At 45.2% G+C, this 22,355-nt stretch overlaps 1 protein-coding gene across 2 annotated transcripts in view; it reads left to right on the top strand.

Annotated features, from left to right (window-relative positions):
* sugp1 (SURP and G patch domain containing 1) overlaps positions 1–18,959 on the top strand; it is a 30,337-nt gene extending 11,378 nt beyond the window's left edge. The window contains exons 4-14 of one of the 2 annotated variants that reach the window (XM_080470607.1): positions 8,354–8,602; positions 8,754–8,877; positions 9,214–9,314; positions 10,547–10,670; positions 10,760–11,073; positions 11,197–11,303; positions 11,577–11,754; positions 11,844–11,950; positions 12,568–12,713; positions 17,918–18,047; positions 18,576–18,959. In XM_080470607.1, coding sequence (XP_080326733.1) covers positions 8,354–8,602; positions 8,754–8,877; positions 9,214–9,314; positions 10,547–10,670; positions 10,760–11,073; positions 11,197–11,303; positions 11,577–11,754; positions 11,844–11,950; positions 12,568–12,713; positions 17,918–18,047; positions 18,576–18,602 — 1,607 coding nt within the window. In that variant the 3' untranslated portion in view covers positions 18,603–18,959. The remainder of the gene's footprint in view (positions 1–8,353; positions 8,603–8,753; positions 8,878–9,213; positions 9,315–10,546; positions 10,671–10,759; positions 11,074–11,196; positions 11,304–11,576; positions 11,755–11,843; positions 11,951–12,567; positions 12,714–17,917; positions 18,048–18,575) is intronic. The other variant, XM_080470608.1, reaches the window with a different exon arrangement.
* The last annotated feature ends 3,396 nt before the right edge of the window (positions 18,960–22,355 follow it).

Raw genomic sequence — 22,355 nt, 5'->3', positions numbered from 1 at the left:
CTGCGTGTAAATGTACACGTAGTACTAATGTCTTGCTGGGCATTTCTGCCTGTCATACCTCCTCTAGTTCCCCAGGGGTCAGATGCTGCAGGGCCATCAGCCAGAAAGCACCTTTCCTTAATATTTTGCCCCTTTAATCCTGTAATCTCCTGGTGGCAGGGCAGTGTCCGGGACGTCTACCTGTCACTCCCTGCGGCTGATAGGTTTTCCCCTGGTGCTGTTGTTGGGGTTGTTCTTTTCTCAGCCCCTGTCCTTCCTCCTCAGCCATAGTCAGAAGCTGCCTTTTTTCTGCCTCTTCGACCAGTCCTTTATCTGCTTTCCTCAGCTTCCCTCCAGTCGCTACTGCATCCCTCAAGAGGCGTATGGTTGCCTGCCCCACAAAACCTTGGCATCCCACGTCAACTGGGTAGATGGTGGTATTCCAGCAAGCCTCTCGACGCTCAGCAGCAAGCTTGGCGTACTTGGCCTTCTTTCACTCAAAGGCAGCCTCAATCCCTTCCTCCAGTGGAATTGTGAGTTAGATGAGATATGCCATCTTTGCGAAGGGATGTGGTGGTCAGCTCTGGGGGCATTTAAAGTTACCGGTCAACCCTCATGTGTCACTTCGGTTCGGGGAAAGGGTCTTGGTCTTTCTCTTGGTCTAAAGTACCTTCGTTCCCCACCTTCTGTGACAAAATTTAGGTGGTTCTCTGCAAGTGGGGACATTTTATTGTCCTGTCGACACCTCTCCAGCACATCAGCAAGCTTTCTCAGGACCTGGTCATGTTGCCACCTGTAGCACTCCTGAGAGCCTGAAAGGGTGTGCTGAAGGCCCACGTTGTGAGCATTGCAGAGGTAACTGCATTCCTCAGTCCCAAACCACTGGTGAGGGTTGCGAGGACAACCGAGTGTGTCGTAGGTTGGAGGAATGCGATGCCTGTGGAATGTTCCACAGGTCCGACCACTGGATGTTTTGGTTAACGGCTCTCCAGACGGCTTGACTCATCCAGTAAATGCAATGACAAAAAGCAAATGGAAAAGTCAAAAACAGGAGAAGCATTGACAAAATGGAATAACCAAAGACAAGATAGAAAAAGGATATGACTACCTTTGTATATTTTTGGTATTATTGATTCACTTTATATTTCGGCACTCCTGTCATTCCATAGAAAATTAGAGCCTGCAGTATGGCCAATCGTGTGACACTGAACCACCCATCTTCAGTAGGGATGCATGAGAACTATCAGTACCAATTATTAGAAAAAACATTGTCATACCGAAAAGTCCAAAAATTAAATTTTTTGCCGATGAGGAGACGCCATTCTAAAGAGCCCAGTTGCCTTGATTTTGCCCATTTTCAGTCTGTTTGCCGTGATAATGCTGCCTGCTGTTGTCGTGCGCATTGCGTCATGTTGATGTGCCACCTCTAACATAAATATGGCGCCACCATCACCAGTGTGTGCATTTTACACCGTTTCTGAAAAGGACAACAGCAGCAGCAGCAGCTGACGCTGACTCCCCAAATATCAGACCCAATCCGATAGTGTACCTGAACCGTACTGCAACCCAGCACAAAGCCCGACCGATGTGAGCCGCAACCACGGATTTTATGAGCGATTCTCCCATGATCCAATCTTTGTTGTTAGACGGCACCAAAATCGCGCTGTTTGTGGAGCCTTGAGTGGAGCCTTGAGTGGAGCCTTGAGTGGAGGTTTTAGAGAAGCAGAGGCCCTCAGAACGGTGCAGATACAGGCAGTAGTACTGGGGAGCGGAACAAATGTAAGCAGATTATTTTTTTTGACATATGGAGCTGAAAAATCAGAGAAGAAATTAAGTATAGCGCATTGAGAGAAGCAGAGACCGACCATGACTGACCTGATCTAGAATTGTGAAAAGACAAAGCATGAAAAAACTTCAGTGAAAGCCAGAAGACACTTTTAGGGATGATTTTTACCCATAACTGAAGACGAGCATCATGATTCAACCACAGAAACCAAAACATTATTGGACTGCAAGCTTGACTGATTCAGGCTCGGTTGGTACAGTAGTGGTTTCTCAATCAGAGGGCTGCAGGTTTGATTCCCTACCCGTCCACATGTGTCGTCAAGCAAAACATTGAACTCCAAATTTCACTTACTGGATGGACTTTAAAATGTGTCTTCTCATGTGTGACACACACACACACACACAGGCTTCTAAATGTCTTGTAGAAAAACATTAAAATACAGTAGAATAATACAACAGCTATTGCTCTTGTACGGAGCGTTTCCAGATGAACCCCACCCCCCTGCCACCAGTTACAGAGTCAGACATCAGGACATACTGCCGGTCAAAAAGCTTTAAAAGCATCATGGTCAGGTGGTTCCCACATCTATAGTGTGTTATGTGGCTGATGGCGATGTGTGATAGAAGGTGGTCAGTTGACTGCAGCTGCTGTGAAATGCAATAAACAAAATGAGCTGATCCGCTTTATTCACCACAGCTGAATTCAAGAAAATAGTAAATATAAGGAAATGTTGAATATTGTACTGTCATGTTTTTTTAAATTATTTTATTTATAGCTTTTTTGTACAATACAAAACAAAAACACACACAGATTGACAAGACGAGAATACCCAGGGAACAGTATTACACATAGTATTGAGAGGCAAGGGGTGTACAGGTAGATGTCCAAAGATGCCAATGGCCTGCAAAAAGGAACATAATCCCCTGCATGAAAGAAAAAAAACAAAAAATCTGTCCTTCTCTTAAAAACAGTCCTGGGGAGAAAACAAACAATAAAACAACACAAAACAAAACACACATGGGTGGGAGTCAGTCATAATCCTCAATGAGTATGCCAAATAGTCACAATTTACACACATTATACACACAATATAGCAGCACAGACCATCAGTGTATACAGTCAGCTCTCATCGAGCATAGCCAGAAAAGGCTTCCACATTTCAATGAAATGACCAGGAGAGTTCTGTTTGCTAGCACGAATCTGCTCCATCTTAGCAATGAGAAGCATTTCATTGAGCCACCTTTTGAAGCATGGTGGTGTTGTAGACTTCCAGTTGAGCAATATCAGTTTCTTTGCTGCAACCATTCCTGCGTTAATAGCCTGCCTTTGGTGGGAGGGAAAAGGCCTTGTCAGGTCGGAGCTGCCAAATATTGCTAAGCTGAAGTCTGGCTGAATGTTTGTTTTGTATTGTATGGAAAACCAATTAAATATATCCCTCCAAAAATGAATCAGTACTGGGCAATGCCAGAACAGGTGCGATAATGAACCTTCTGCAGTACCACACCTGTCACACAAGATGGAGACTGAGTCAAAGATCTTATTAAGTTTAGTTTTGGAGTAATGCAGTCTATGTATAACTTTGAATTGAATTAGCCTATATCTAGAGTTGATAGAACAGCTCTTTATACTCGACAAACCCTCCTCCCAGAGTTGATCTGACACTGGAGCCCCCAGCTCTCTAGCCCAGGCCTCCCTGAGATGACCTGTACTTACTGGTGTCATAAAAACAGATACAAAGCGAGAAACAAGATGTTTGGAGTTTGGATGTGAAACCATTAAATCATGAAAAATCTGACTCTTTGGTTTAGTTGTGAACTGTGGGATTGATTCCTGTACAAAGTGCCTGACTTGAAGATAGCGGAAGAAATGTGATTGGGGGAGATTAAATTTAGTTTGAAGCTGAAGAAATGAAGCAAATTTATTGTCAATATAAAGGTCGCCAATACAACAGAGTCCCTTCTCTCTCCAATTCAGAAAAACACTGTCCATTAACCCTGGCTTAAACAAATGATTATATGTGATAGGAGTTTGCACTGTGATGTTTGGTAAACCAAAAAACTTCTTCATTTGGTTCAAAATCTTTATGGAATTTCTGAGGATGAAATTATGACCGAGTAGTTGGCGTGACGGTTGTGACCTCGAGAACAGGAGAGCCGGAAGAGAGGTTCCTGAAACAGACATGGCTTCGATTTTTAACCAAAGTGGAAAGGTGGCAGAACAGTCTCCATCAGGGAAGCCCCACTGCCAGAAAGTAAGTATTCTCGCATTTGCAGCCCAGTAATAGTGCCTAAAAACAGGAAGACCAAAGCCACCGCTGCTTGTATCTTTCTGCAGGTGAGATTTAGAGATGCGAGGAGGTTTACCGGCCCACAAAAACGAGAGAACAACTGAATCTAGCATTTTAAAGAAAGACAATGGTAACAAAACAGGAAGATTTTGGAAGAGATACAGGAATCTCGGGAGCGTAACCATTTTGATCGCGTTGATGCGGCCGATCATAGAGAGGGGAAGCAATTTCCAAGTCCTTATATTGAGCTTGAGTCTTTCTATCATGTCCAAAAAGTTTAATTTCATTAAAAGTTTAGGGTCTCTGGATATCTTCAGGCCTAGATAAGTTATGTATGTTGTAACAACTTTAAATGGGAGAGATCTTAAAAACACAGGGCTCAGATTATCTTTCAGGGGCATGAATTCACTTTTCTCCCAGTTAATTGTATATCCTGACAGTTTTCCAAATGAATTAATGTAATGTAGAAGGTTGGGAACTGAACTTATTGGGTTGGATAGAGAGATCAATAAATCATCAGCATACAAATTTACAAGACTTTCTACATTACCAAATTGTACACCGTGAATACCTGGGTGATTCCTGATTCCCACTGCAAGAGGTTCCAAAGCTATATTAAAAAGAAGGGGAGAGAGAGGATCTCCCTGCCTCACACCACGTTGCAATTCAAAAGGTTGAGACTTATCCATGTTAGTGAGGATTGAGGAGACAGGATTAGAATAAATCATTTTAACCCACTCTATAAAGTTCACCCCAAACCCAAACCGTTTTAGTGTCTCAAACATATATGGCCATTCAATCTGATCAAATGCCTTTTGGGCATCCAGGGATATAACAGCAGCTTGTGTATCCTTTTTGTGGGGCGAGTATATGGTGTTTAAAAGCAAACGAACGTTACTAAATGAGAATCTACCGGGGATAAAACCAGTTTGATCGCGATGTATAATTTTTGATATGTGTTTTCCTAATTTTGTGGCGAGGACTTTAGTTATAACTTTTTGATCACAATTTAGAAGAGCAATAGGCCTGTAGCTCGCAGGGTCGGTTTCTTCTTTTCCTTTTTTTAAAAGCAAACAAATGTTTGCCTCATAGAGAGAGCTAGGAAGCCGTTTATTTTTAATTGAGTCAGCTACCATTCGTAGCATGAGTGGGACTAATCTTTTATGGAATGCCTTATAGAATTCGCAGCCAAACCCATCTGGGCCAGCCGGTTTTCCAGGAGGAAAGGCCCGAATAGCCTCAAGGAGATCAGCCTCGGACATAGGGGTGTCAATATCATCTCTCGAGGTGGTGTCCAATTGAGACATATTTAAGTTATCAAAAAAGTTACAAAAATCTGCTTCAGTGGCTTTCACTTTGCTGGAATATAGTTCCTTATAGAAATCTTTGAAACAAGAGTTTATCTCCTTTGGTTGCATTAATATTTTGTCTTTAGCTTTAATCTTATGGATGGCTTGCTTAGCCTGTTCCCCTCTGAGTTGACTTGCTAAAAGTTTTTCAGGTTTATCCCCAAGTTCAAAAGATTTCTGTTTAAGCTTTAAGACAAGGCTGCTTATGCGCTTACTAAGGATAGTATTATACTCATATTTCAGTTTTAAAATCTTATTATAATCTGACTGCAAGAGAGATGTTCTGTAGGTCTCTTCTAGTGCAGAAATCATACTCTCAATATCCTTAAGTCGGCTGTTAAGTTCCCGCTTTTTAGACGATTCAAATGAAATAATATGGCCCCTTAATACTACTTTATAGGCCTCCCACAATGTAGAGTCAGAGACCTCCCCATTGTCATTGGTGGCAAGAAATTCATCCATATGAGCAGTCATATCCCTAACAAACAGATTGTCCTGAAGGAGGAGAGGATTGAAGCGCCAGCTGAACTTTTGTTTAGAAAAGATATTCTTGAATTGAAGTGATACTGGGCTATGGTCAGATATCAAAATATTGTGATATGTTGAATTTAAAAAACTGGGAAGTAATTCAGAAGAAATTAAAAAATAATCAATCCTAGTATACGACTTGTGGACATGAGAGTAAAACGAGAAATCTTTACGGGTAGGATGTTGTAACCGCCAGACATCAGTCAAATTCCTTACTTTAATTAGATCATTAAGTGTTTGCACTGAGGCTATGGCAGGAGGAGGTTTTGTTGACAGCCTGTCTAAGACGGGGTCTAAGTAGCAATTAAAATCACCTCCAATAATGACATTGGGACAGGAGGCTGGTATCATACTAAAGGCTTTCACAAAAAAATCTGGACTGTCTATATTCGGCGCATATATGTTAGGCATTATTATTGGAAGGGAATTTATATGACCTGAAATCATAATGTATCTACCATATGGGTCTGCCGTCATAGATTCAAGGTGAAATGGGATATTTTTGCGTAGAAGAATAGCGACCCCCCCTTGCTTTACGACTAAAGGGAGCTTGGAAGACCTGAGAAATCCAGTTTGCTCTCAATCTGCGTTGGTCATTTGGCCCGATATGAGTTTCTTGAAGAAAAATTATATCTGGCTTCAAGGATTTAAGATGAGAAAAAACACGACCCCTTTTAATTACATGACCCAAACCTTTAACGTTCCATGAAATAAGAGTTAAATTATCATTAATGCTGCTATGTGCACTGTTATCACACATTGACATAATCCCAGAGGTAAAGACAGTCTAACATCCACCCAAAACAAAACACAATACGGTTAAACACAACACACAGTAACCATAGACAGAGGTGCAAAAAGGCACCTGTAAACAACACATTAAACATCCTCCCCACCCACCCGCCCACATACATGCTTCCCCAAACGAAGCAGTAACAACCCTCTAAGCACGGGACCGCTAAACGCACGTCTAGTGACGAGCTCCCAGAGGAGCAGTGGTTGGAAAAAAGAAAAAAAAAAAAGGCAGGCTCAACTCCGCTGCCACTTTCTACATATTAAATTAAACAGATTGACTGACAGTCTCTTATGTCAAATAAATCAGATTTGAAGGTAACACATTAACATAAACATATGGATAAACCAATATACGTAGAGTAATATTACACTTTTTAGGATGCATTTTTTAGGTCAGTGTTCAGAAATGTCATTGCCTCACCAGGGGTGGTAAACACTCTGAAGCGGCCGTTGTGTTTCACACGGAGCTTTGCCGGGAAAAGGAGGCTGTGTTCCGCCTTGAGCTCTCGGAGACCGGCCAGGACCTCGTTGAATTCACGCCGTTGTCGCATCATCTCCGGAGTGTAGTCGGGGAAAATAAGAACCTTGTTGCCTTTATACTCCAGCTCCTTCGTCCTCCGGAGGCGCAGAATGATCTCCTTCTCCCGGTAGAAGTGGACCCTGGCTATGATGGCGCGGGGTTTAGCTCCCTCCGGGGGTGGCGGTCGCGGGATTCGGTGCGCCCGGTCAATTATCACCGAGGATTGGAAGCTTTCTTCTCCGAGAAGCTTCGGAATGAGTGCCTCGACAAACTCCGTGGGTTTACCTCCTTCTTCCCGTTCTGGTATGCCGATTATCTTAATATTGTTGCGGCGGGATTGGCCCTCGAGGTCGTCCACTTTGAGCCTGAGTGCTTCGTTTTCATCTTTGAGGCCGGAAAATGCCTTTTCCAAACAGCTTATGCGGGTATCCTGCTCCGACAGCTGCTCTTCAATAGATTCCACCTTCTCCAAAATTTCAGCTTGACAGCTTTGTACTGCCTGGAGAGTTTTTTCCAGCTTGTCGAACCTTCCATTCATGTGTTTCAGGATCTTATCTGATAGTTTCTCCCACATCAGCGGTGGTTCATCTCCGTCCTCGCTCGGAGAGACGCTACCGACGTTAGCTTTAGCTAAAGCTGGTCGGCGTGGCTCGGTGTTTTCTTGCTTCCTGGGCATCCTGTCATCCAAAGTGTGCAAGTGTGAAGCTTAAAGTTTCAGGGAACTCCTGAGACCTTCAAAAGTTAAATATAGACTGTCAGAATATTGATTTTAAAGTTTGGCACGGAGGAGCCTCTGGAAACACGTCTACTCCATGCGCTGCTCAGTAGCGCCCCCTTGTACTGTCATGTTTGGCAGAGAAAGTCGACCTTGGCTTCTCTAAAAGACAAATAAAAAGCTCCCTGGCGAATTGCACAGTGTGCGAGGTACAAGATGTCAAATAACACCTCAAGGACTCTGACTTGTGTTCCTCCCTCAGAGAAATTAACTTCACTGTTTGCTGTTTATTCTCCATGTGTGTCCAATATTCATCAATATCAAAGACAATCACGGGATTTGTGTGAAATCTAGCACTAGATTTATCCCTCTCCCCTGTTAATGCTTTTACCAGGTTCTCCCAGTGATAACAAGACTTCCTCAGCATCGTCTTCATCACCCGGAGGACACTCGGTGCAGAAGAAGAGCATCTTTGTTGGCCAGCGGCCCGGCCTCGGAGTCAGCAGCATGCTTAGTCAGTTTAAGAGCTACTCGCAGTCCAAGAAGAGTCCTGTTCTCAGCCAGAGGCCCAGTGTATTTTGCTCTCCGGACGATGAAGATGAGGATGAAGACACCGAATACTCCAAATTCTTAGATATGAAAGGTAATTCCAGGCCTGTTTTTCACTGTGTTGGGACGCTCCATGGCTGGGACAGTTCACTGCTTCCTCTGCGTACCCCGGAGCAAAGCTGCCTTGTGAATGGCATTTTGTCATGTGTGCCTCTTGAGTAAATATACTCATAGCATGCTTAAAGTCTCTCCCCCAGAGGATACAGACACCAGGCTCATTATTGACAAGATGGCCTCTTTTGTGGCGGAGGGTGGAGCTGAGCTGGAGAACAAGGCCAGGGAAGACTACAAGGACAATCCTGTGTTCTCGTAAGTTTGTACATCCAGAGCTCATTTTTGTTTGTGTAATAGTTCATCCACACCACTAAGGGGCACTACTGTGGTGTGGATGCAACCAGTATTGACCAGGATCATGTTAGAACAAACAAATGCCTATGTGGTTGGTGGTTCAAATGATTAATCAAGATTTCTGTTATTATTGCAAAGGAGGGCTCCCCCTCCTGAACATACATATCAAAGAGTTATCTACCAGTATAGGCTGAAACTTTGGGATTTAGTTGCTATTCTGAAATGTATTCCACTTGTCCTTAAACCTTGAGCAAACTAAAGCAGTTTCTCATTTCTACTGTTTCCCATTTCTTTCAGTTTTTTATATGACAGGGGCAGCTTGGAGCATCTCTACTACAAGAAAAGAGTTGCAGAATTGAGAAAGGATTTGCACAGGCTTGAGGATGCATCAGTTCATGGTAGTATCACACTTTCTCTCCGTCATTGCATGCTGTGATCAGTCTGTTAGAGTCACTGGTGTTCAGTTCTTAGTGTTTTGACACAATAGATTAAAAAACAAAGCCTTAATGACAGTTTTCGGCAGGTCTGTTAAATCAGCTCATTCCTGCTGGTTTTATTTCTGTATGATGTCAATTTCTATGTCACATGAAATGAAATGTGTAGTTTTAAACACAATGTTTAAAAAGCCATCAGTACTTTGAACACTATGGTCCAGGTCGGATTCTGAATATTGTTTGGCTCTTTCACATCCGGAAAGTCTAGGACTCGGTTCACTTGGGCGGGGAGTCACCCCTTCATTTGGTTCGGTTTGCGTTCATGCTGCATTTTGAAGGCGGCTCAAACCTCCTGGAAAACTTCACGCAGTTACACCAGCTGCTGGTTTGGGGGCGTTGTCGCCCGAAACAAACACTGACCAGAGAGGAACTAAAGAAGAAACACGGCTCATTGATTGGTTGACCGATAGCAGAAGTTTTCGATAGGACCAGAGTTCTCTTGTTAGATCAGGTTCAGAGTTCGGGGAGTGTTCACAGACGCCCCAAAACAAGCAGACTCTCCAAGAAAGTCTCTGAAGTGAACTCTGGTCCGGATCAAACATTCAAATGTGAACGTGCCCTGAGAATAGTGTGTACATTAGAATTTCTCCTAATAGCAGTGATGTTCCTTTGTGGTCTCAGTTAAACTCTTATCAATAGTTTTCAGTTGCATTTGCTAAATGGGGGGGATCTCTGCAGGTTTTCTGACCTCAGGGTTGTTCTGGGTTTGTCCATACACTGTGTGGGTAATGAATAAATCAGGAGCTCCCGGTGTGCCGTCTGTCCATACTCTATTGTGTTTACTGAGTTTTCTGAATGGACTGCAGACTAATTAACTGCTTAGCTCTTAGTTTGCTCAAGACGGAGACACCAGGACTCATTTCGAATGTTTGGAATTGAAAAGAAATGTTTTAGTGTACATCATATTCTCCATTTAACTGTATTTTTGACTCTGTGTTGTGGAGGGATTCATTTGTGACTATAAAAGCTTCACATCCATAAAGTCCCCCATTCACAGGCCCTGTCCTCCCTGCTCCTCCTCCCCTGTCCTCTTCTTATCCCCTACTGGCTCTAGACTGGTGGTGTGTGAGGGCCACTTCAGTACGGTACTGTAGTAGAGTGTGAATTGAGTCCCGGTACTAATAGGCTGCTTAAAGTCTCCCCCCCAGTGGAAGCGGAAACCCAGCAAGTGGCTGAAAAGCTGGCCAGGTTTGTAGCGGAGGGTGGCCCTGAGGTGGAAGCCATCGCTGCAGAGCGTAACCGAGACAATCCAGCCTTCAGGTCGGTGCCTCCGTCCTCTTTCATCCTCACTCTCTGCTTGTCTTTGCAGTTTCTCTGTAGTTCACTGCACACGTTATCATTCTTTCCAGTTTTTTATATGACCACCAAAGTCCAGGCTACTTTTTCTACAAAAAGAAAGTTGAGGAGTACGGTGCGCCTCCTTCCCAGAGCTCCTCGCCTCCTCCTCCTCCAGCAGCACACTCGCAGACACACACTCAGCCAGCAGCCACTCCTCCATCAGCACCGTCACTGAACCACATCCAAGAGTCACAACCTCCACCCGTCAAACGGAAGAGGAAGAGCAGGTGGGGCTCTGAGGACGACCGGGTGGAGCTCCCCGTGCCTTCCATCATGGTTCCTCCGGAGGCTCCTGCTCCAGACCCCGACATCCCGGCTCTCACAGGTACAACCCCCAAGTACTGGAGTATCTCATCAAACCCCCAGGAACTACTGTAGTAGTACATCATTGGTGCATGTGAGTAGATGTGTGTATCTTTGCTGACTGAGAGGTTGTGGTGTGTTTCAGCCCAGGAGCTGAGGGGTCTCGGTTACAAGAAGGGGAAACCTCTTGGGTTGGTTGGCGTGACTGAGCTCTCTGAGGACCAGAAGAAACAACTTAAAGAGCAACAAGAGGTTAAAAATAAAAACTCAAACAGTTTTTCAGTTTTACATGTGATGATGTTGCGCTCCCAATCTGATTTGTCATAAATGCAAAAAGTTTTCTTTGCACCATGATGTGAAGATCCAAAACAAGCCCAGTGACAGTGACTGGAAGCCGAGACGCAAGAGAAGTAGTAGTTATTTGGAAGAGCAAAACTTTATCATGATTACTGCAGTTCCCCTAAACATTATCACACATGCATTACTGTGGTCACTGAGAATGTGCCATTTGTTTCTGTCACCCAGATGCAGGAGATGTATGAGCTGATCATGAAGCACAAGCGTGCGATGGCAGACATGCAGAAGATGTGGGAGAAAGCCATCAGAGACCACCAGCACGAGTACGACAGTGACGAGGAAGTGGATACAGACGCAGGCACCTGGGAGCATCAGCTGAGGAAGATGGAAATGGAGAAAACACGAGGTGAGAATGAAAATCTGATCAGTGTTCACACAGACCGCCGCTTTCACTGGTGTTTGTTTCATGAAACAAGATGTGGACTTTTTTCACAGAGTGGGCCGAGTCTCTGACAGAAATGGGTAAAGGGAAACACTTCATTGGAGACTTCCTGCCTCCTGAAGAGCTGGAGAAGTTCATGGAGACTTTCAAGGCTCTCAAGGTCAGTTTTCATCCAAATTCAGATTTGATCATCCTGTCTTTAATGTTTAATAGTGAAGAAACTAACAAAAGAAAGGGCACATTTTCAGACATATCAAGAAAACTTTAAGAAATCTTCTTTTTTTTTACTTTTTACATCAAGTAATTTCTCCTTTATTGGTAGAAAATCATTTTAAAGTTCAGTCATTTGAGTTGTTACTGTCTATTTTACACAAAATGTCATTTCAGTTGCTATTGTAGAAAAAGGAGAAAAGTCTTTCCTTGTTTCAGGCGCGTGGGGTTAAATTAAGATGACAGTATTCAGAAATAAGCTTCACTGACTTTGATTGTCAGCATGTTTATTTCAGTTCAGCTTTGTTTGAATAGCACCCTTCATGCAGGTTAGTTTTATCTGAAGTGATGAACAAGGTGCTAAAATAAGACAAGTGAAGTGAAAATCCAAAATACGAATGAAAAAAGAGAACGTGTCAAAAGATGTGAGTAACAATGAAATGTAATGAAATTAATTTAAAAAAAACTAAATGGTACAACAACAGATGACACTGAATATAAAACAAGTGCCTTCTAACAAAGACAAATGACATTGAGAACATTTTCTGTCTCTCCTGAACCTTCCAGGAGGGTCGAGACCCTGACTACACCGAGTACAAAGAGTTCAAGCTGACGGTGGAGAATCTGGGCTTTCGAATGCTCATGAAGATGGGCTGGAAGGAAGGCGAAGGCCTCGGCAGCGAGGGTCAGGGAATCAAAGCTCCAGTAAACAAGTGAGCATCTCCTCTTATTCTCTCCAGGCAGCGTTGAAAACACTTCTTTTAATACCAGAATATTTATACTTCATATGCAAAGGACATGCAGTGCCTCTGAGTAGCCTGGAACCCCTCCACAGAGTAGCCTGGAACCCCTCCACAGAGTGGCCTGGAACCCCCCCCACAGAGTAGCCTGGAACCCCTCCACAGAGTGGCCTGGAACCCCCCCCACAGAGTAGCCTGGAACCCCTCCACGGTGTAGCCTGGAACCCCCCCCCCACAGAGTAGCCTGGAACCCCTCCACAGAGCCTCTGAGCAGCCTGGATTAGTCATGAGATCACGAGGGCTGTGATTGGTCGTCTTCTGTGTCATGGGGCATGTTAAGAAACTTCATGTGTTCCAGATGATGTGTGAAATGTTGTATTTATTGGAGAAGTTTTAGAATTCGGCAGTGAACGGCTGTTCTGGTGATGTCCAAAACACTTTGCACAGCTCTAGCACGATGCTGGCTTCACCCGATGCTGAAGTTCACAGTCACGCCCTCGTCGGCTGTGGCTGCACCGGCTCTTTAACACAACAAGGCCAACTTTAATACTGATGTACCTGTATTTTCTCACTCAAACTTGCAACGTTTTAGTTGTATGATGGTATATGATCACAAGTCACGACTGGAACTAACACAGCCAGCAAGCAAGGCACGGTAGTGACTGATGATTCACGCAGCCTCGGACTGAACGCCGAGACAACCCAGCAGCCTACGAAGCAGCGGCTCTGCCTGCCAGCACTCGCTGCTGCTGCTGCTGGAGCAGACGGCAGCGGCAGACAGACTGCAGAAACGCGGCTGCCGGGGAGGATGAGCAGCTGGGCTAGAGGCTATGCTGTGGAGATCTCCCCTTCCTTCAAGGCTGCTGGCGAATGTCCGCTCCCTGGAGAATACACTGGATTATCTACAGCTGGATTTAGCCACAAAACGGGAGGTGAGAGACTGATTCTGACGGAGACATGGCGAAATTCCTCCATTCCTCATGCTGCTATTAACAACATTCTGCCTATACAGAAGCTGTGAACTGACGTGGAAAACCCGCGGTGGAGGTTTGTGTATCTTCCTTAGCACCAACTGGACTTAAAATGCCACCGTTGTTCAGTCATTGCTCTCCTGATATAGAGTTTAGGACTGTAAAATGCAGACCGTTCTACCTGTCTCTGGACTTCACCCCATTTGGCATCACAGCTACTATTCCTCCCAGTGCTAACACCAAAGAGGCTCTGAACATTCTCTACCGCGCTATCAGTGACTTGCAAAGCTCTCTCATCCAGAGGGAGTATTTATAGTTGCTGGAGACTTTGATCAGGCCAATATGAGAACTTCCATCAATATGTGGACACATTAGACCTGCCCTATAGCGACATGAAGAATGCATTCAGAGCTGCACCCCGCCCTCACCTGGGTTCCTCAGATCACCTCAGCCATGCTTTTTTCATCATATAAGTCTCTGCTGTTGAGAGAGGAGCCCTCAGTGAAGCAGGTGAGAGTGAAGTGTGATGGTGCTATGGAAGCACTGCAGACTGGCTGCGTCCTGAGTCCACTACACTTCACCTTAATGACTCACAACTGCGTTGCCAGGTCCCCCACCAACGACTTCAATGGTGGGCCTGATCCAGAACAATGAGGACCGGGCCTACAGAGAGGAGGTGCTGCATCTGGCTACCTGGTGCAGGAGGAACAATCTTCTTCTGAATGTGGACAAAACAAAAGAACTGATTGTTGACTTGAGGAGGAGCCCACCCTGCCACTCTCCACTGATTATTAACAACACAGCAGTGGAGGTGGTGTAAAGCACCAAGTTCCCGGGGGAAAACATAACCAGCAACCTCTCCTGGTCCAAAACGTGATACGTCACTGATTTCACCAATTTCATGCTGACAGCGTTCATAGAAGAACCAGGAGATGGACTGTACCAGTGGTTTGGTCCGGGTCGCTCCATCTAGTCTGACCTGAACTTCGGATGAAAACATTGAGTCTCCTCGTATCTCTACTGCTGGTTTTTCACGTCCGTCTTGTTTTAGTCTGGAGCCCCGGAGTGGACATAGAGAAAAAAGAAGAAGAAAAAATAACAATAATGATAATAATAATAACCTGAATGATCCTGGGTCTTATTTTTCACCATTCCAACATTCCATAATGACTTTCTGCTCCTTTCACTTTATTTCTGGACGAGTCTGAATCAAAAGCTTCAACATGGAGGAATGGAGGTGTAGAATGATAGAACATTGCTCTACAGCTGTTTCCATGGCAACCTAGGTAAACATTCTGATTAAAGTTCTCTTTCACATGAAGCCATTAAAAGACTAATTTTAGCTCTAAAAACTCCAAGTTTTCATTTATAGTAGTTCGTAGTTTGTTTAGTAGTTCCTGAGGAACCAAAAGTCTGGCTTCATTAGAAAGAAGTTCTGTGGAGCGTCTCATAGCGGAGCGCCTCCTGCTGCCTCATGCAGACCTCAGCCTGCGGTCATAACGCCATACAAGATCTGGAGGTGAAGTTAGTTTCAATGATGTCACCATGAAAAGCCTGAAAAAAAACTGCTTCTAGATTCTAGATCCACCAGCTGACGTAGTGTGACAGCAGGAGCTCTGCAGCTCAACAGTTCAATTAGAACCACGGCTCCACTATCGCCTTGAAATGATCTCCTTCCCTCACTTTATTAACTTCAGGGAACATCTTATACCTGCCTCCCTCACTTTATTAACTTGAGGGAATGACCTATTATCTACTTCCCTCACTTTATTAACTTCAGGGAACATCTTATACCTGCCTCCCTCACTTTATTAACTTGAGGGAATGACCTATTATCTACTTCCCTCACTTTATTAACTTCAGGGAACATCTTATACCCGCCTCCCTCGCTTTATTAACTTCAGGGAACAACTTGTCTCCTTCCCTCGCTTTATTAACTTGAAGGAATGACTTATTATCTCCTTCCATCGTATTATTAACTTGAGGGAACGACTTATCTCCTTCCCTCGCTTTATTAACTCCAGCTTAGCACCAGTTTAGCCCCTGATAGGCCAGGGTTTTGGTGAAAGACAAAGAACTGGTGCTAAATCTGGCCCTGGACCAGAACTAGAACCTGGTTCTTTGGAAAAGCCCCCAGAGAGAGTCCTGACCTCTGACCTCTGACCTCTGTAGTGGAACTGGTGGAGGACCTCCAGAGTGGAGAGGACAGCAGAGAAGATCATCACGACTTCTCTTCCATCTATCAAATACCTGGAGGCCAAACGCTGTCTGTCGCCAGCTAAAAACATCATCAAAGACTGAACGCACCCTCATCATGGACTGTTCTCTCTGCTGGCCTCTAACAGGAGGAACAATAGACTGTTCTCTCTGCTGGCCTCTAACAGGAGGAACCATGGACTGTTCTCTCTGCTGGCCTCTAACAGGAGGAACCATGGACTGTTCTCTCTGCTGGCCTCCGGCAGGAGGAACCATGGACTGTTCTCTCTGCTGGCCTCTAACAGGAGGAACCATGGACTGTTCTCTCTGCTGGCCTCCGGCAGGAGGAACCATGGACTGTTCTCTCTGCTGGCCTCTAACAGGAGGAACCATGGACTGTTCTCTCTGCTGGCCTCCGGCAGGAGGAACCATGGACTGTTCTCTCTGCTGGCCTCTAACAGGAGGAACCATGGACTGTTCTCTCTGCTGGCCTCCAGCAGGAGGAACCATGGACTGTTCTCTCTGCTGGCCTCTAACAGGAGGAACCATGGACTGTTCTCTCTGCTGGCCTCCAACAGGAGGAACCATGGACTGTTCTCTCTGCTGGCCTCTAACAGGAGGAACCATGGACTGCTCTCTCTGCTGGCCTCCAACAGGAGGAACCATGGACTGTTCTCTCTGCTGGCCTCTAACAGGAGGAACCATGGACTGCTCTCTCTGCTGGCCTCTGGCAGGAGGAACCATGGACTGTTCTCTCTGCTGGCCTCTTAACAGGAGGAACCATGGACTGTTCTCTCTGCTGGCCTCCGGCAGGAGGAACCATGGACTGTTCTCTCTGCTGGCCTCTAACAGGAGGAACCATGGACTGTTCTCTCTGCTGGCCTCTGGCAGGAGGAACCATGGACTGTTCTCTCTGCTGGCCTCTGGCAGGAGGAACCATGGACTGTTCTCTCTGCTGGCCTCTAACAGGAGGAACCATGGACTGTTCTCTCTGCTGGCCTCTTAACAGGAGGAACCATGGACTGTTCTCTCTGCTGGCCTCTTAACAGGAGGAACCATGGACTGTTCTCTCTGCTGGCCTCTAACAGGAGGAACCATGGACTGTTCTCTCTGCTGGCCTCTGGCAGGAGGAACCATGGACTGTTCTCTCTGCTGGCCTCTAACAGGAGGAACCATGGACTGTTCTCTCTGCTGGCCTCTGGCAGGAGGAACCATGGACTGCTCTCTCTGCTGGCCTCTAACAGGAGGAACCATGGACTGTTCTCTCTGCTGGCCTCTGGCAGGAGGAACCATGGACTGTTCTCTCTGCTGGCCTCCAGCAGGAGGAACCATGGACTGTTCTCTCTGCTGGCCTCTGGCAGGAGGAACCATGGACTGTTCTCTCTGCTGGCCTCTAACAGGAGGAACCATGGACTGTTCTCTCTGCTGGCCTCTGGCAGGAGGAACCATGGACTGCTCTCTCTGCTGGCCTCTAACAGGAGGAACCATGGACTGTTCTCTCTGCTGGCCTCTGGCAGGAGGAACCATGGACTGCTCTCTCTGCTGGCCTCTAACAGGAGGAACCATGGACTGCTCTCTTTGCTGGCCTCTTAACAGGAGGAACCATGGACCGTTCTCTCTGCTGGCCTCTTAACAGGAGGAACCGCAGCCTGAAGTTCTGAATAACTAGGTTCTGCAGCAGCTTCATTCCTTTGGCCAGAAGCTACACACTGCCCATGACTGCAGACTGTGGACGGTCAAGATCCATTGATTTTGGCCAGACATGGGACTGGTCAGACCAGCGTCCTCTCCTCTCGAGCATCAGAGCTTGAATCCCTCGTCGTCGTGTCACAAAGCAACCTCTTATCCTTCCATTGAACACAAGCGTTACATTAGCACTGCTCAAATCTTCATACTCGCCCAACCACTGTGTTGAATTGAAAAAGATTTGTTTTGCAGACAGTTCCCCCTCCGTCATGTCGCCCAGTATCCAGGGAGGAGCTGTTATTGACTGTGTCTCTTTCCCTCCAGAGGCGTTCAGCCTGTGAACGGAGCAGGTTTAGGAATCGACCGACCCGCCGAGCTCGCCAAGAGTGACGATGAATATGATGCCTTCAGAAAGAGGATGATGCTGGCGTACCGCTTCAGGCCCAACCCACTGGTAACTTCTACTTCATTCAGGCTATGTTCACACCACAACCACCGGCTCCGGAAGCCAACTGCACGCACACGGAAAGCAGTGTAGTTTTGGAGCCACTAGTGGGTGCTGTTTTTATATAATTAAAACTCACCAATGAACTCTGAACAGCTGGAAACATTCAAGATACCTTAAACTGTCTTCATCATGTTTCTCCCATCACTATTCTGTATGGCAGAAATAAAAAGTTCTCCACATGTGATGAAGATGAAGTAAATGTTCTAGAAGGTCTAACCTTCAACTTTTTGACTCAAGTTTTTAAAATAATGGGATGTCCCCCCAGAGACAAACGTTCAGACACGAAACAAAGGAATGTTTCTGAGATCATCACAGTGGATCTTATCATTTATTTTACAAGGTTTTATCTGGTCTTAGATTTACTAAAGTAAGTGGACTTGACGCAGACCCAGACTGGGATCAGTTGCGAGTCGTCTCCATGGCAACATGGACGTTGATTCCTCGCTTCAATGACGTGTTTTGTGTCTTTTGCAGAATAATCCCCGGAGACCGTATTACTGACGTCAGAAGCTCCTCTTCCTCTCTTCTCCTTTCTCCTTCAGAGCTCCAGTCTGCAGCTTTCAAATGTTTTGTCAGGAGTGAATGTGTGAAGGTGAAGAACTTTGAAGTGAGTTCACCAGAGTTTTCATCAGTCACAAAACTTCTTCCTTTGATATTTTACTCCTTGTTTGTTACGATTAGTGTGAATACTGTAAAATACTGAGACTGACCTCAGTCCGTCACTATGTCCCCCTTAAACCTTTGCATTCCCTCTAACACTGTTTAATATATCTAGATACTACTCTGGAGCATTTTTGCATCGAGAAATTTAGCTCACTTTGTTTGATGGAATGTTCACAATAAAAAACCTCTGGTCCAAAAACACTGTCGTCATGGAAACGCGAGAAACACTGGAGCTTTGGTTGGTGAAGGTTTGATCGAACACGAGTTCGTCAGCAGTCAGACAACAGTCAGTCACCGGTCAGTCAGTCAGTCACCAGTCAGTCAGTCAGTCAGTCACCGGTCAGTCAGTCAGTCAGTCAGTCAGTCAGTCAGTCACCAGTCAGTCAGTCATTTGCCAGTCAATCAGTGAATCACTGGTCAGTCACCGGTCGTCGGTCAGTCATCAGTCAGTCACCGGTCGTCAGTCAGTCACGGGTCAGTCATCAGTCAGTCACCGGCCAGTCAGTCGTAATTTCCGTGTTGGAGCTGAGAGGGTGGATGCATATGAGGACGGACGGCGGGACTCGGAGCAGCTCTGGTGCTCCGGCGCTCCAGCACACTGATGCAGACGCAGTCTGAGTCTGATTGTCACGTCGAGCCTTGAGCCGCCGGACGAGCGGACTCGGTGGTGTGGCTTCCAGCTGGCCGACAGACGTCCACGGCCGCCTCCAAGCTCCAGTCTTGGTTTGGTTATGGCGGTAGCACCTGCTCCTGGACCCCAGATCCTGTCCCTGCGTCACATCAGCTTACAGGAACAACTTGACAGTTGCGGCCACAAAAGAAAACACAGTGCAAAGCTGAATATGTTAACAGAGGATTCAAACTGCCGACATACAGCTATGTTCAGAATAATAGCAGTCCAACACGACTAACCAGATAAATCACTCTTTTTGGTATAAAACATAATAATAAATGGAAAATAATTTACCAGCAGGTGTAGTAAAGTCAGAGGAACCAACAGACCCAACTTTGATGATATGAATACCCCTGGGTCTGTGTAATTGACTAATTAAGTAAAAGGGGCGTGTTCAAAAAAATAGCAGTGTGGAGTTCAATCAGTGAGATCATTCATTATGTGAAAGAAACAGGTGTCAATCAGGTTGCCCTTATTTAAGGATGAAGCCAGCACATGTGCATGCAATTCTCTGTGAAAACTGATGAAAGATGGGGCGTGCCAAACATTGTTCAGAAGAAAAGCGTGCTTTGATTAAAAAGTTGATTGGAGAGGGGAAAACGTATAAAAAAGTGCAGGAAATTATCGGCTGCTCAGCTAAAATGATCTCCAATGCTTTAAAATGGAAAGACAAATGGAAGAATACCATTCTAATGGACCGAAGGATAGTCAGAATGGCAAAGACTAAGCCAAGGGTCTGCTCCAGGGAGATCAGAGACGGTCTGAAGGTACCTGTGAGTGCTGTGACAATTAGAAGACGCTTATGTGAGGCTAATCTACCAGCAAAAAGCCCCCGCAAAGTCCCACTGTTGTAAAAAAGACATGTGCTGAAGAGGATTGCATTTGCCAAACATCATGTCGACTGGCCTCTGGAGAAATGGAGAAACATTTTGTGGACTGATGAAAGTAAGATTGTTCTTTTTGGATCCAAGGGCTGCAGACAGTTTGTCAGACGACCCCCAAACACTGAATACAAGCCAGAGCACACTCTGAAGACCATGAAGCATGGTGGTGCAAGCATCATGATATGGGGCTGTTTCTCTTACCATGGTGTCAGGCCTTTATATCGCATACCAGGGATCATGGATCAATTTGGATACATCACAATACTTGAGGAGGTCATGCTGCCTTATGCCGAATGGGAAATGCCCCTGAAATGGGTGTTTCAACAGGACAATGACCCCAAACATACCAGTAAGCGAGCCAAATCTTGGTTCCAGACCAACAAAATTGAGGTTATGGAGTGGCCAGCCCAATCCCCGGACCTTAATCAAATTGAGCACTTGTGGTGTGACATAAAATTTGCTGTTTCTGAGGCAAAACCCAAAAACGCAGAGGAATTGTGGAAGGTTGTCCAATCTTCCTGGGCTGGCATACCTGTTCAGAGGTGTCAGAGGTTGGTTGACTCCATGCAGCACAGATGTGTAACAGTTATCAAAAACAGGGGTTATTCAACAAAATATTAGTTAAGTAATTGTCAGGATTGCTAAATGTTAATATTTTTTCAGTTTATTTAGTGAATATTTGAGTTTGTAATGAGAAATGCCAACATTGCTATTTTTTTGAACACAGAAATATCACCTTTTCCTTCATATTCTGTAAAGTAATTAAATATTGATACTTTTTTCTTCATGATTTGTTGTGCAATACCATGTGCAGCGACTCTAATGAAAGAAAATAAAAAATATAAGGATTTTGAGCTTTATTCACTTTTTTAAAAACACTGCTATTATTTTGAACATAGCTGTATTTAAATATTGCGGGTGTGTTAAATCATTGACCAATCAGCAGACAGCTCCCCAAAATTGGACCAGTTTACTTGTGCTGAGTACCCAACAGAAGGGTGACAAAAAAGCGTCAACCCGTGGAGCGGTTATTTTGGTACCATCAACAATTCTTGCTGTGGAAACGCAAGAAAACCCAAACCATCCGGATCCGTCCCAGCACATTTTGGGCAGTGGGAACGGGGCTCGAGATGTATCTACCAAAGTGATGGGAAGAACCAAGCGTGGAGAAAGAAAGGAACTGCTGATGATCCGAAGCTGACAAGTTCATCTGTGAAGCCCGACAGACTCCAGTTTATTGATGATGTAACAGATAACAGCAGCATCAGAATGAATTCAGAAATGTACAGAAACATTTTGTCTGCCCCCCAACTGTCAGAAATGCCACATTCATTGATTCACAGCACTTGAGAAAGACCCCCACCCCCCACCCCAGCCCAGCTTGTCACTGTTGGTATGCAAATGACCCAGTGTGAAGTTTCTCAGCAGGCAGCCGGTCAGTCTATCTGCTGCAGCACACTGCAGGACCTGTGTCTGTCTGTCAGACCCGACAAGTCACACTTCAGATTTGCCTTTTGACGAAAAATCACAATTTTCCCCGTGAGTCATCAACATATTTTCACTCACAGCACCACATTTAAGGTTAATACAGTCAAGTAGTTAAAGGTGTGATATTATGCAAAATTCACTTTCTAATGGTTTTCTAACAGCGTCCCCATGCGTCTGTGTATGGATATTGGCAGAAGAATTTGATCAGGGGAGGTCTTTGATGAAGCATGTAAAGTTTTAGGTCCATTGCAACATGTGGAGCAGAGTTATACATCACTTCCTGTTTCATGGCGAACCATCAGATATTCATTAGAGCACCATGGCCACACCTTTTGTTATTATAGTTACATTTGGATATGTTTTGATCCACTTCCTGTTGGGTTAGAGTCTGGAGGTATGTCCAAAATGTCCCTCCTAACTCCTTAACTACTGACCTTTCCTAACCCCGGAAGTGTTTTGTGTGTGGAGGTTCCTCCTCCTCTGAGTCTGGTTCTGCAGGTTCCTCCTCCTCCGAGTCTGGTTCTGCAGGTTTTTCCTTTCCACAGT

The sequence above is a fragment of the Lipophrys pholis genome (genome assembly GCF_963383615.2).
Source record: "Lipophrys pholis genome assembly, chromosome: 1".
Lineage (NCBI taxonomy): Eukaryota > Metazoa > Chordata > Actinopteri > Blenniiformes > Blenniidae > Lipophrys > Lipophrys pholis.
The sequence above is the reverse complement of the archived record's forward strand: the minus strand, read 5'-3'. Positions and strand labels throughout refer to the sequence as shown.